Source organism: Melanostigma gelatinosum (genome assembly GCF_949748355.1).
Source record: "Melanostigma gelatinosum genome assembly, chromosome: 2".
Taxonomy (NCBI): Eukaryota; Metazoa; Chordata; class Actinopteri; order Perciformes; family Zoarcidae; genus Melanostigma; species Melanostigma gelatinosum.
The window spans coordinates 13,505,392-13,520,031 of record NC_136635.1 but is presented as its reverse complement, the minus strand read 5'-3'; the positions used below and the strand labels follow the sequence as shown (position 1 = coordinate 13,520,031).

Sequence of the window (14,640 nt, the reverse complement as noted above, 5' to 3'; positions counted from 1 at the left end):
CATGAAACTGCTGCCACGTCACCAGAATTTGATTTCCCCGCGTGGATCCATGTGGCGCTGACGATGCAACAAAACTGTCGAATCGGTGAGTTACCTGTCGGTCTGTACGACTTCATGTCAGTCAGATAAGATCTGAACGAAAGAGCAACAATGCAGCCTCCTTCACGTCAACATTGTGTATCAAATGATCAACTTACCACTGGCTTTATTTTTGTTGTCCTTGTTGTTGTTGTTATCAATTAATACAAACATAGTCAACGGATCTTTTTTTGTTTTTACATGAGCATCGCATCAGTTTATGATTTGCCACAAAATATCTAAGAATGGATGTTTGGTTTTATTCATTTGTAAGTTGAATTGTATGTTTTATCTCAAGGAGAGCCAGACAGATGAATTACATATTAAAACCAAATTGGTTTTGGATAATACAGAAAATTATAGTAAAACATAAAAATTATAAAAAAGTCAAAAGCCCCAACAAGATATAAATCCTATTACATACACATATTTACAACACCTGCGTTTACATCCAAATTTAAACTGGCCAAACTACTTCTCTCAGGACAAAGAGTTGAACAGAACAGAAACTTTACAATTTAAAACCCTCCAGGTGTTTTCACATGCTTCCCATAAACTCTTAAACATCATTAAATACATTCAGACACAAGGATAAACAGTTAAACCCCCATTCCTCCTGAGATCACATACTTCCCGTCACTCAAACACAGTTGGCGGTAAAACTACAAGGCTGAAAAAAGAAAGAAAGAAAAGCTTCCGGTCCGGACGGCATCTTGAATAAAATGAGAAATGAGAGATGTCAGACATTTAGAAACTAATTCACCTAATTCGCAGCACAAACAAGTTTCCTATGACCCAAAATAAATGATCCTTCTGTGCAAATGAAGAGTTGGAGGGTTATTCCATTTGTTTGATGAGACTATAGACATGTATGTGTAACTACTACTGCACTGTAATTAGTTTAAGACCTGCCTCCTTTAGGTCACTATACTACACAGCAGACCACATTCACAGTCGCCTGATGTCCACGTTAAGGTAAACAAACCCAAAATAAACTCCTGCGTTGCTGCCTTTTGAGAGCTTTTGACCTAATTTGGTTTCCTGTATGAATGAACTGAGAGCAGCACTAATGGTAAAAAAGCAATGACTGCAACAAGCGCGTGTATACAAATAATGACTGTGAAGTAAAACCTAGTAGAACTAGAACCTAGAAGAACAGAACAGCTTTCACAGGGTTGATGTGTCAGCCCTCCATTCGAGTGTGTCAATTACACTCCCGTAAGTTGTCTTTTAGAGAAATGTTCTGATTGATTTGATTTGGCTGGCGTCTGTCTAACTGCACGTCACAACACATTCTAAGAAAAACAAACACGACTATTATGATCGGTTATAATGGACGACAGTGAGAAAGAAACTGAGGTTACAATATTAAGGATGGATATAAAGGTCACCAAGAAACACCACAAAAAAACGACAAAGAGACAAAACATGGTGTTACCAGAATGAATGGAAAATACATGTCCATGCATGCAGTCTCTTTGACTGTGCAGTGCGTCTTCTTTACGGCCTGAAATTGTGCGTACATAAATACAGAGCAGGGAGGATTACACAAACCGAGCTGCTAAGTCTATTTGCTTCTGATATAAATCAGTAAAAACAAATGTACCGCGCAATCGATGTTGTTTCTTTATGTGCTGGAAAACAATAATTGTATTTATCTTCCCTGTAATGGATCTAATGGAAGTATTCAATTCAACATAAGTATGATCCCCCTAAAGACCATTTGTATTGATAAGAAGACACATTTAATTATTTCTAACCAGGTTGAGAAATGATTCACATCACATATGGCCCTCTGACCTTTGGTTTACCCAAAAAGCTGAACTCAGAGTGAGGCACTTTGTAGCTTTTTCATTTTGAAAAACTCATCCAACTGACTGACGAACCCGCCTCCTAGCTGCTCGTCACAGCTAACAAATGTTCCACTACATGCCACTAAAGGAAAATGACCTATTCAACGGCAGCCATCCACTGCCCCGCTGCACTGTCACAGTCAATGGCCTCATCAAATGAGCATCATCAACACAGCTGAGGGAGAAATGATGAATCTCTGTTAGAGCCACTTTAGGTCTATTTTCCAATCCAGCTCTCTGGCACACTTTTGAAGGGTCTTGCCAGTCCCACTCTGCCTCAATTATATGTCTCTGCCCAGCTGAGATGCAATAATCCAAACCCTCATTCCCTGCAATTTCCACACTTCTGTCTGCACACTCACTTGACTTATGTTCACAATCACTTATGTAGGTGCTTCTTCCCTTTCCTTGAGGATCAGAGACACAGGAGCACATTGTTAAGGCCACAACTTCTGGACACAGGGAGAAATCCGCAAGCAACCGGGGAACAACTTGGGGTTCAGTGTCTCGCTAAAGGACACTTGGACATGTGGACATGTGGGATCGAACCGCCAACCTTCTGGTTATAGGAAAACAAAGTCTACCCATGATCACCAGATAGCAGGTCCCAAGTTTCATCTCACACTGTAACATGTCCCGCTCACTATATATCTCTGTGACAATTCAGGAAAAAAAACTAAGGGATGAGTTAAAAACTGTATTATTAGCAGCTGAAATGTTGAGATCATATTTCTTAGATTCCATTGTTTTGATGCCTGTCCACACTTATTTTCTGAACATCTACTCAGAATCAATTTCCATAATTATCCACAAAATAACATACTAACTCATCTTTCATATATTTTAATATTTGAGGTTTCAATAGGGTCTTAATTAAGGACCTGTAATAATTCAGATCCTATTTTCCATTTTGCATTCATTCAGATATTTCTAGGCTGAAAAGCTGCAAACCACAAGTCAAAGCATTCCACTTCTAACTCTAGTTCATCAGTGCTTCCCTGAGAACAAAATGAATCCACCAACATGTTAACCATCATATGATGCAATATTAGGTCACCCAAAATAATCTGATTATTATGGCCGCCTTCTACCAATGAAGTTCAAATTGCTGATAATCCACTACAGCCTGACAAGTTCTGTTTTTAGGCCGTTCCAGCTGGTTGAGATTTGGAAAACAAATGTAAAACTATATATAGACTGATAATTCAATTTTACAGACAATATGTTTACAGTTAACAGTGAATTGGTAACAAATCTTAATAGGAAATGAAAATCATATAAATACAAAGTATGAATAAAACCTTTCGCTTGAATTAAATACCTTTTTTCTAATCATGTAAAAAAAAAAGAAATATATTTTTGTTGGTGGTGCAAAACAGCAGCCCACATTTAGACTGTGTTACGTTTGTAAAGAACAAAGCTGGGGACCAGACACAGTCGTGACAATGAGCTTTGGCTGCAGCACAATCGTCCTGACAGACTGCTATTCTTTCTGCTCCAGACAAAAGGCACGGCTGCTGATGGTGTCTTTTTTAGAAGTCAGTTCAGAGTGCCAGGCCCAGCCTAAGGGGGGCTGTCCACATGATGTCAACGTCTTACTGTATCAAATCATAAAGCACATGCAGCCACGCTTTCTAAATGAAGTGCATGGAGCACATGGATGTGTGTAGAGTCATTCTATGCAGTCTGGTTATATGCAGAACAATCAACCTTCAAGAATCAAAGGTTTCACTGTCATTTATCAATGTGTTTCAGATACGACTCAACCTTTCATCATCCACGATTTAAATAATGTACTCCGAGTTACCAGCTTATTAGATACACTTGTATAAACATCTTGACTTTGACACTTTTTGTTGACATTGTTTGTTTGTATCTTTCAGGGTGCAGTGATGGTGGGGTTGCTGTTCTGGACTGCATTATATTAAAAAATGGATATTTTGTCAATGGGTAGATAAAAACACCTCTACTCTAAAACAAACAAACCTAAAGACTTAGGAATCATGAATGTGTGACTTTACAGTGGAGTTAACGGAAACTTGTTTCTCTGAAACTACTTGTATTGCTAAAGAGAGCACACACACGCACACACACACTCCTCACATGCATGATAGGGTATTCTAAAACGAATCCTCACAACTGCATAGTTCATGTGAGACGGCTCTGTTCTAGTTCCTTTGTCTTTTCGTTCAGTTTCCTCCGAGTGTGTCTTTAGTTTCACAGATAACTGACTACAGCGAGGCTTTGTGGATTGCACACAAAACATGCTTTCAGAAAACATAATGCTTGATTGTTGATTTTCCCTCGTAGCCCATCGGACAATAGATGTGCTTCGGATTAATGTCCTGTAGCATTTATAGCTGGGAAGCCGTCCAGAAGCAGGACATGTGAACTATTGTTATTATAACCAAAACCATCCATCCAGTCAAGATGCTAGATAAACAAAACAACACCAGTAATTAGCGGAAAAGACAATTCAATGTGTGCGTGTGTGTGTGTGTGTGTGTGTGTGTGCGTGTGTGTGTGTGTGTGCGCTATCAGAGGGACTTGCCAATAATCAAGCTACTACTTGTTCAAAGGAAAAATCACGACAGAACAACTCGATGAGAGGATGTCTCACAAACCCATTTAACTACACTTCAGTTCACAAGCAGCTCCCCTTCTGATTGCATCTCACTTAGACATATTAATTAACCTGATTAAAAATGTGCCTCCAACACACCTCACAGCAAACCCTGATAGCAACAGTGTTGCTTCTCTGAACACTTGCTGCACTTAGAGCTGGGCGATATAGCCAACATCTTCTATCTCGATACAGGTCACTTCAAATATAGATGGCGATACATATATATATATATATATATATATATATATACATATCACCATATAGCATATTTTCTGTCCTATTTTTGTATACTCCTGTGTGAATACTTGACAAATGAAAAGTGCTGAGTATTTTCAAATGTTATTAAGAAATGAAGGTAACAGTTTCAAGTGAAATCATAGAGAAGAAAAGAATAAATATTCCCAACCATGTTTACATGCATGCACACAAACACAGAGTAATCAGATTAAGACAACAGTTTAACTACACTGGGTTATTCCCATAAGCATACTTATTATCAATTCAGATTTTCAGAGAAATTTGAGTTAGTATGTGCTTGTTATTGTCAGTGTAGGTGACATATTTGTGTATTACAATATCTTGATACGAGTCCATTGAAAGCAGTAAATTATCATATTGAATTATCGCCCAGCTCAAACCTTGATCAAAGCAGCCAAAACATGCCCGAATTACACCTGATTTATGCACCTGACAGTACAGCTACACATGATTCACTGTATTGCACCATGATGCTAATTAGATCAACAAAACATTTACAAATGTCCACGACATAGACCGTGCTTTCTTCTTCATCTTTACTACAACACTCCACTATGATTCCAGGTGGACAGCCCACGTTTTAACCACCAGAGCACACAGAGGAGGGGAAAGCGTCACATGCAATGCAAGACTGAAAACTAAGAGCATATCAGACGTTTTACTGAAATAGCTTTGATCCTACCTGATGCAGTGAACTGACTGCTTCCCAGTGTGGTGGGCCTGTTTTTCGCTCCGCTTACAGGTGGAGAGAACATCTGAAATGAAGAATATGGACCTACAATTAGAGCAAAGTCTCCACAGTGTAAAAGCAAACATTCACATTGTGTGCTGCAATTATCCTGAGAGCAGCTTCTGATTTCAAAATAAAATAAGAATCAAGGATCAGTCTGTCAAGTGATATTAGCCAATGCTGATATGAACTGATCAATTCGGCATGTTATTTTTCCTATTTGGTCGTCACACCTTTAAAAGCCCTCAGAGCTGCATGGCACCAAGAGGTAACCGACAAAGAGTAAAAAGTCATCCTACCGCACTGAAATCCAGCAGATCACTTAATTCCTTGTCTGTTCCGAGAGCGGCAATCCGCTGCTGAGGATTCATCCTGGCGATCTAGAAACCTGAAGAAAACACAGTCCATCAGGTCACAGCGTGGCTGCTTTACTTATCAGCGGAGTGCCACAGGAAATGACTGCCACGAGAGGTGATTGCTGTGGATGCAGAATAAAGACCACCACGGAGAAGTTAAGTTGCCTATGGCATTGCAGCAAATAGAGACACTGACAGTTCGGCCACACCACGATGGATTCAAATCATGCAATGAAGTTTATTCCTACACTGCGTGGATTAAAAAAAGAAAGATGCGCTGATGCCATTGCGTGTTAAGCGTCACACTGCTGCAGGAACCTTTTTCTCTCTCTGGCAACACCGATATTTATGTAACTCACTGACGAGGCTGACGATGTTAATGTCGGTGGTTTGTGTGGTTCCACAAGCGAAGCGATGCTTAGCGTTTACTGACGCACGTATAACGTCCCCTTTTGCTACCAGGCTAAGGCTAGCTGCAGTTTCTGGTTCATTTGTATTGAAAATAGCTAACGTTTTTAGCAATGAGCAGCTGCGGTTAAAGACATTATCGCAGAGAAGATGTATTTCTCTAACGAGTGAAACATAAATGACATACTGGTTCAAAATAAGTAACTCAGCCAAACAAATATTTCCCATGACAGTCTGATTCTCCAGCTCCACAATACAAAACGCAGTGATGGTCTTTTCTCAACTCCCAACTTCTTGCACCGGTCCGAACGCTTTTGGTAAACTCCCACTGATATTTTACCTTTTATTCCGATTAAAATCCCGACTAGGGTGATCTGGTGAAGACACGCTTTCTTGCAAAACGCCTCAAAAGAGCAAAAATGTGGGTTTAAACGGCAATACCTGTGTGAAATGTCCTCTATGTATCAGTTACGAGTTTCCCTTAGGCAGACATTTTTGGTTTCCAAAAGCCTCAGCACTGACACTGGTATGACACTGGTTATGTATCCCTCCGCGGAGCACAGTGACATGATGGCCCCACACAGCAGGAGATGCTGCAGGAGTCAGCGCACACTGTCTCGGGTCACACTGGTGCACCACATGTCTGTCTCTGCTTCATTAAAGGTGCATCTAATGGATTCTAAAGACATATTTACATTTTAAATGTAATGTATTCCTTGAGGACAAATTATATACAAAACATTCCATGATTGTTATGTTTCTGTTTTTTTAAAGCGTTGTCTATAGCTTTTCTCTCAAAGCTTCTATTTCTTCACATCGGCAAAGTAAATGTTAATTCTTACAGCATGGAAGCACATGTTTGCACTGGATTTAATGGAAACTTGGAGTTGACAATGTATACACATTGCACAGAAGGCAGTGGGGTGGGTGTCAGTAAAGGCCCAACAACAAATTGCACAGGTTAGTCAGCTCACTCCTCTGCTGGCAGCCCTGCAGCCCTGTTCTCCGTCGATGAATTCATGTCCATTAATGCACATTACTAACTCTACTTCTTCCCCGGATTCTTTGGGCTTTCTCGCCTCGCAGGTTTCCATGAATCGTGGTCATGTCTCCTGCTGTGGCCCTGCTGACACCAACTGCTACTATCATTATTATTATTATTAGTCACATTACTATTACTGATACCATTAATAGTTGTAATTTTCCATCAGTATTTTGCTTATGCCTCTCATTATATTCATTATTTATATCATTGACTGTGTTGTAACTCCTCTGTTGCTCTTCCTAAAGTTTCTTACATTTTTTCTCTCCATTATAGTTGTTTTGGGGGACGTATTCCTGTTCCGATGTGAGGGTCCTGAGACAGAGGATGTCGTATGTGTACAGATTTTAAAGTATGTGTACAAAATAAATTGAATTGAAATAAATTGAATTGGATACAAACTTATACATGTCTTCCACTTTCAGTGTATGCAATTTCAGCACCAGATGTGTTAAGAGTAATATAACAAATCATCTTTAGTTTTGTTGTTCATAGCTTTGTTGTTTTTTCAGCTGTTTTAAACTGCTGTAAGTATCAGTCATACTGGGTGATTTCACACCTTCCTTTGTTATTAATCTAGCCTACAGCATGAAGTTTCTTGGATGCAATTATATGCTTTTGTGGCTGACATTTTCTCAGTCATAGGCATTTCGTGTATTTGCATTCTGTAGGTTAATGCAGACAGGTCTATCTTTCACGCACAAAATTAAAATACAATATAATTCACAGGAAATGATGTATGCATGTACTAAAGATGATGTGATGCCAGTGGCTGATCAATTTTATTTGGAGTCCCTCATTAGTGGCATGATTTGGAAACAATGGATATTGTTTTGTTCAAAACAATTATAAATAGCACCGCATTATCCCCTGTTCATTACTGACCATGTTTGAGTCCGCATAGAGTGGTGCACCATACTGAGTTGTTGCTTCATGATTTCATGTCACATTACTCACCAACTTCGTCGCTGGCCTTAAGTGGAATAAACCGTTATGATGCACCACTTTTTTGAGGGGGAAGACAATTGATGTAATCACGAAGTAATGTTTCATTATTGTGTAGCAACTCAGTGTGGATCTCTTTTTACTTCAGGACAGGCACAGACCTGGTGAGTAATGAGATAGATGTCATCATGAAGCAATGATTCAGTACTCAGGAGTCACAGAATATAAACTGGATGTAATAATGAAGTAATATGAGATCAATATGTAACATAACCTGCCCACTTGTTAACTTTAGGTGCATTTATTGTGAAGGGTTCAGACCAGAAGTGGTGTTGGTGTTGGCGGAAATCAGGCGGGCTTTTGAAAACAAGCTAGGTTGAAGTTGTTGCTATTAAGACGAATCTCTTTTTAAAGGAATAGAGAAACAAGGAGCGTGTTCTCCATGGCTAAACAGCGGGAGAAAACAACACAACCCTCCGATATTAATCAGACGTCGGCTCCAGTGGTGAGGAAATCGAAAGCAGCTCGTCGATCTGAAGAAGGTCTGAGAGCGAGGAAGGAAAGCGACCGTCTGCGAGTGAAAACAAGGATAAACATCTCTTACAGCTTCACAAGGTGGAGGAAACTAAAAGAAGAAAATAATATACGAACCGACGCAGACGTCGCTAACTATCTCTTGAACTTGTGAGTATTTGGTGAAAGCCACATTGGGTCATATTTCTGACTGATGAAAGCACTGCTGGACCGCGGTGCAGGACGTGTCTGAAGTGACGTTCTGCTGCTCGTGACAAGTCACGGTGTGTCCAGGTAACACGTGTGTTAATCTCAGGTTTGACAGCTCGGCTTTGCCATGCTAAAATGTGGCGGTGCCTGCAAACTAAAACAGCCTGTTGAAATATTGAATACGTAGCAATACGGAAGCAGAGATTGCTGAAACATTTCCCCTTTTTCGTCAAATGCTCTTACAGAGCACAGTCTGTAAAACCGTAGACTGTATAGCGTAAAACACCGGTCAGCGTTGGGGACTACTTTTTCCTCCGCGCTGGCGAGAAACCAGACAAGAGGACGCTCTGTAAAGTTGGGTTCGTATTGACCAGCCTGGTACACATTTTACCAGGCTTTTTTTTAAATAGTTTTTATTTAAAACTCATCTTTAGGTATTTTAATTATTGAAGTTGTATTACATAGATAAATAGAAAGATGCTCTTATGTTCTTATTTATATGTACTGTATGTGACCACTTTTAAAACAAGACATTTTGTTTCTCATTGCGATGATGAGTTTGCGTTGCCTACAGTTTAAGTGAGGGTAGTCATACGTCTACAGTTGCATGAAGTGAAAGAGGAGGCAGACCTTGACTGAAACTTTTATGACTGAAAATAGAAACTTAAAACTGAAATTTTGAAGAAAATGAGTGTGTGGACTGTGGAGCAGCCATGGGTGGTGGATGAGCTTGAACACTTGCCATCGACTGCAGCGACCTGACTTTGAACCTTTACTCCTCCAAAGAGCTCTTCTGCTGTGAGATGGATTTGTCTTACTCAGCTAAGACCAAAACTTAACAACCAACATGTACGAGTTACCTTAACACCCTAAAAGATGTTTCAATTTGAGAATCAAAAATTCAGTATGTAAATAAATATAAGGAAGCACTTAAAGCAGAGCAAGCTGTGGACTTTTGAGAAACGAGTGGGATGCTGGTGCATCACGAGGGGTTTCCCCTCCCATCTTATGCAGCTGTTTTATTGAATGAGGCCTGTTACACCGACAGGAGCTTCAGAAAACTTTGTCCCAAACATTAATATGTCTAAATATCTCTGTGTGTGAACTGAGAATGAGGTTAGTCAGGTTAACAGGGTAAGGCATGGGGTGCAGTGTGTTGATAATAAATTAAAGGTTCTGCTTATTTCAACCTGTTTCATTGTGAAAACACACTCTTTATGCATTAAGCTGAAAGTGTAGCAAATATTTAACCATTTTCACTGTATACCCTGAGTTACAATGATAAAAGACCCAATAGTTGAATATGGGAATGTGGTAATTACAAACCATATTTATTATAGGTTCTTATTACACATTAGTTACATAAAGAAGGTGTCCAAAAATGTCATATAGACAGACCTAGTGTTCATTTTGGCATTACTGTCTTGTCTGACTCGTTAAGAGGTTGTCCTGAAAAAAAATACCACTGAATTAATTTAAAAAATACTGTATATATAAGGTTTGTGTGTGTGTGTGTGTGTGTCAAAATCACAATACTGTTATGGAAATTCATTTTCTGTAACCTCACTCATACAAAGTACAATAGTTAAAATTTGAAAGTGTTTTCGTATAGATTTTGCGCAAACTTTAAAGCTACAAGGAGGAACTTTCATTTTGTGTTGATTTTGGCGGTCTCTGTGGACAAAAGCGGTAGTTAAAGCTCCTCCTGCTGAAGCTCTGACTGCAGAGTGAAGGTGGCAGCAAAGCAGGATCTGGGTCCGGTGGAGGTCTGGTTGGTGCTTGAGGCCCCGCTGGACTCTGAGCGGGAGGAGTTTCTGTTGAACCTGCATGATTTCATCTGATTTCACCGGAATCTGACCCGGTGACACCGATGACATGCATTAAGAAAAACTATATAGAAATAGACAATCTTCTCATTTATGGTCTTGTTTACTTCGAGTGGTCATACGGTAGCATCAGTATTAAATTGAGACTGTTTCATAACCAGTAAGATTTCCTCACAGTAACTTTAAGAAAGAAAGAGTCCAAGAATAGCCAGTGGACACTCCAGCAACTTTGTTTGTGTTTGTTCTGTAACTCAATGCCATTTAAATGTATTAACAATAAAGACAACTCTGAACATAATTTCTACGAGTATAGTGTAATACTTAATGCCAGTCTATTCAGACAACAAAAAGGTTTCAACTTTTACATTAACACCTATAGGTCATGCAAGAGGAGGTCATTAACGTGATTAACCAATGATTTAACTTGCAAGCTAGGACCACTGATTCGCCAAACCTGCTTGCTTGCAGTCACTCCACGAGTAAGTTTATTGAATTTTCCTCAATACATTTTATCTCCCAAATCTGTATGTAATATATTTGGTATCGATATAAAGAGTAGTGCTTAAATAACTCTCATGCCTGTTGTATGCATTACCTTGTCTTGTCTTTTCGTCATATGTCCTTCCATGTATCCTCATCTGTCAGTTCAAAATAAAGTGAAAAAAGCATCAATGAAGACATTTCAAGTTTTTTTTATCAACACAACAAAACAGTGTGCCTTGATTTCCTGGAAACCCCATAACTAATATATTTCTGAATAGTATTGAGATATAGGGGTGCGACAAGGATCAAATAACTGATTTACCATCAAAAGATGACTTATCATTTAAAAGTTTTGTGGGCAAGAAAACTGATTAGTCGTCTAAAAAGTAAAAGATCTTTAAAAAGTATGAAGCTCTTTTACTTTATTGGCTACAGACCAGAACTCTGTATGATTGTATAGCTCAGTGGTGATTGAAAGCCATGTTTCTCTATTGTGGGGTCAAGAGGTGGTTCAATATACAAGTTGGTAATTCTAGTTTTTACAATATAATCTGTTCAAGATTTTTTTAATGAAACTAACATCCAAGCTGTGATTGTCTTTTCCACTCTTAACAGAATCTCGACTATGTTTTTAAACAACTACAGATCAGGATTTTTATAACTATGCCTTCACATCACAATCTTTTCAGCTGCAAGTAAACTTTTAGATCCTGTATTTCACTTTTGCTCGAAACATTAGGTTTCATTGCATACAAATCTTTAATATATTTGCTATTTTTCAATTTGAAGACAAACATTTCTGTTGGTACTAGTAGTTGGGCAGTTGGTTCACCCAAATAAAGATACCGGTAGTTGTCTGTAAAAAAAGGAGATCCACTCTTTAGTCTTGGTTGCAGTACCTGTGAGTTGAGTTGTTCTTGCAACAACTCACTTTTTTACCAAACATAGCTTACCTTCCGGAAATAAACACCATTCCAATAATTGAAAATATAATATAAAGTTTCCTATTTTTACAGTTATGAAGAAAGATCCTCGATATCTACTGGACCGTGTATGCAAGACCCTTCTGAACTATCAAGTCTTGGGTGTGTGTCGGCCTCTGAAAGGTAAGCAGTCACAACCTTGCCTTGTTTTTTCACTCACCAGTTACATGAACAGAACCCCCTCGAAGGGCATTGTATTGCTTTGCGTCACCCTATGGCTTCTGCATGGGATCAGGCGTTCATGTTGGTGTCACACTAAACCGTTAATCTCCACATGCTGTAACAACTTCTGAATTGTCAGGAAATGACTTTCTACATGTGCCTGCAGAGGTAAACAGCGCCAACTAGATGAGGAGGAACATCAGAGTGAAACCACACATGTGGCAACAGAGGTGGACTGGCTCCAGGACAGGTTCATGTTGATCTTTTTTAGAATGTACATTTCAGTAGGTTTATATGTCTGTCAGTACTGTATCGACTTTCCCAAGGTACATTGTCACCCTCTGTCTGATCCAAGGCCCTCTCTGTAATTTGTCATTTTCAGCTTTGAAGAGATGGAGGTCACAATTGACGACGTTGACTGCAACAGTGTGAAGAGCCGACTGTAATTTGATACTATATTAGACAGGATATATCGTATCTAAAATGTTGCTTCTGTGGCTTATTTGATTCTAGTATCCTTGTTTTTATCTAATAGATCTGACTTGGATAGTGATCTTAAAAACATTGTAGAAACAACTGAGCTGAGCGCTGTAAAGGCTGAGGACAGCTGTGATGAAGAAGTCTACGTACCAATAGTTCCTCAGAGGTACATAGACGCCTTTGATGAGGCCTCATTTTCCTTGAAGTGCAAACTTGCTTTTTTGGGTGTTTTATCTTCCTTTCGAAGAAATCTACTTTTTTGTTTCAGTTGTTCCTTCCATCTTCGACTAATTTTTGCTCACATCTCATTTTAGAGGGGAAAAACCTTCCAGATACACCTATATAGTAGAGACACAGATTCATGTTGGGTTGAATCATAAATAGCCTACTTAAGATTCTGAACAAGAATATTGTTTACTATTCCACCATAAAACCCCCTTTCAAACTTATTTATTTCGTTCAGCAGGGTTCTTTGGCCCAATAGTGCAAAGAGTAAAAAAAACTGTCTTTGGATTTTTTACGTTATGCAAACCAGGTGTGTCAGTCTGTTGTCTTTTATTACAGGTCCACAGCCTCTGAGCTTTTACTGGAATGTGAAGAAGAGGAGCTGGAGCCATGGCAGAAACACGCTTTACGTGTTCACCTGAAAGAAGAGGAGGTGGAGCCATGGCAGAAACACGCTTTACGTGTTCACCTGAAAGAAGAGGAGGTGGAGCCATGGCAGAAACACGCTTTACGTGTTCACCTGAAAGAAGAGGAGGTGGAGCCATGGCAGAAACACACTTTACGTGTTCACCTGAAAGAAGCGGATGATGCTGGAGAGTTGAGTATGTCACACCAAATTCTTGAAGAAACATGTTGGTGTTGAGGTTTTCAAACATTGCAGTTCTGTATTCTTTTTAAAAACGCAAATAACTTTAGAGTCGAGAAATGTCACGTATGCATTTCAAAATGACCTGCTTCTGTTTGTTGAATATTGATAGTTTATCATATTTATGTGGTATTTAGAAATATAAAAGGTATTTCATTGATGGATTGAGCTAAACTTGTAGAATGCCTGTTTGCTGTAACAAACACTCTCACCAGAGATGTCAATTTGCTAAAGTTAACTTGCATCCTGTTTTGATTTGTTCTTCTTGTTTGTTCTCGTAGGTAATGACCAAACAGACTGTAAGCCAGATTCTTTAACTCTTCAGAGCTGGTCAGCTTGTCAGCACACAGTAACACCTGAAGTCTTTGGTGTTGTCCACACTTCTGAGGTGCATCAAATCAGCAACAACCCTGCGTCCTTATCCAGTGTCTGGAGTCCTAAAGTATATGCAGCATCATCTAACCAGCTGCTTTCAGACCAGTCCAACCCACAGACTCTCTCGCTACCCTTTTCTCTGCCGTGCTTTACCGTAGTTAGCCTTGAATCAACTGGCACATCAAACAAACAATGAATAATTCACTTTAGTGTACCAACAGTCATGATGGGTAAGTCCACAAGGGGTGATAAACATAATGTGTTGAAATTGAATAACGTGCAGATTATTTGCACATCCAAGTGACTATTGGCTCTTTCTGTCTGGCGACAGTGAGGCCTGCACGGCACCTGTTGCCTCATTTTACAAGTCTATTTAAAAAAAAATCCTTTTAGTTAAACCTGTGGTATGTCTGTTACGTTCCACATCAAAGATTTTATTGT

General features: G+C 39.3%; 1 protein-coding gene and 1 long non-coding RNA gene across 3 annotated transcripts; one reads left to right on the top strand and one right to left on the bottom strand.

Annotated features, from left to right (window-relative positions):
* Window positions 1-263: 263 nt before the first annotated feature.
* LOC306796238 lies at window positions 264-6,806 on the bottom strand. 2 transcript variants are annotated; one of them, XR_013773041.1, is made up of 4 exons: window positions 6,751-6,806; window positions 5,845-5,933; window positions 5,498-5,570; window positions 264-790 (listed from the first exon to the last, which is right to left on the bottom strand). It is a non-coding gene; the product is annotated as an uncharacterized lncRNA (long non-coding RNA). The 2 variants fall into 2 exon arrangements; XR_013773042.1 differs by having other exon boundaries at window positions 6,650-6,789.
* A 1,911-nt stretch (window positions 6,807-8,717) lies between these two features.
* LOC306790977 (uncharacterized protein) lies at window positions 8,718-14,549 on the top strand. Its single transcript, XM_079287541.1, has 7 exons — window positions 8,718-8,980; window positions 12,345-12,434; window positions 12,640-12,723; window positions 12,856-12,915; window positions 13,009-13,119; window positions 13,518-13,780; window positions 14,106-14,549. Exons 1-7 carry the CDS (start codon window positions 8,739-8,741, stop codon window positions 14,393-14,395), a joined length of 1,140 nt encoding a protein of 379 aa, XP_079143667.1. The 5' UTR covers window positions 8,718-8,738; the 3' UTR covers window positions 14,396-14,549.
* Window positions 14,550-14,640: the final 91 nt, after the last annotated feature.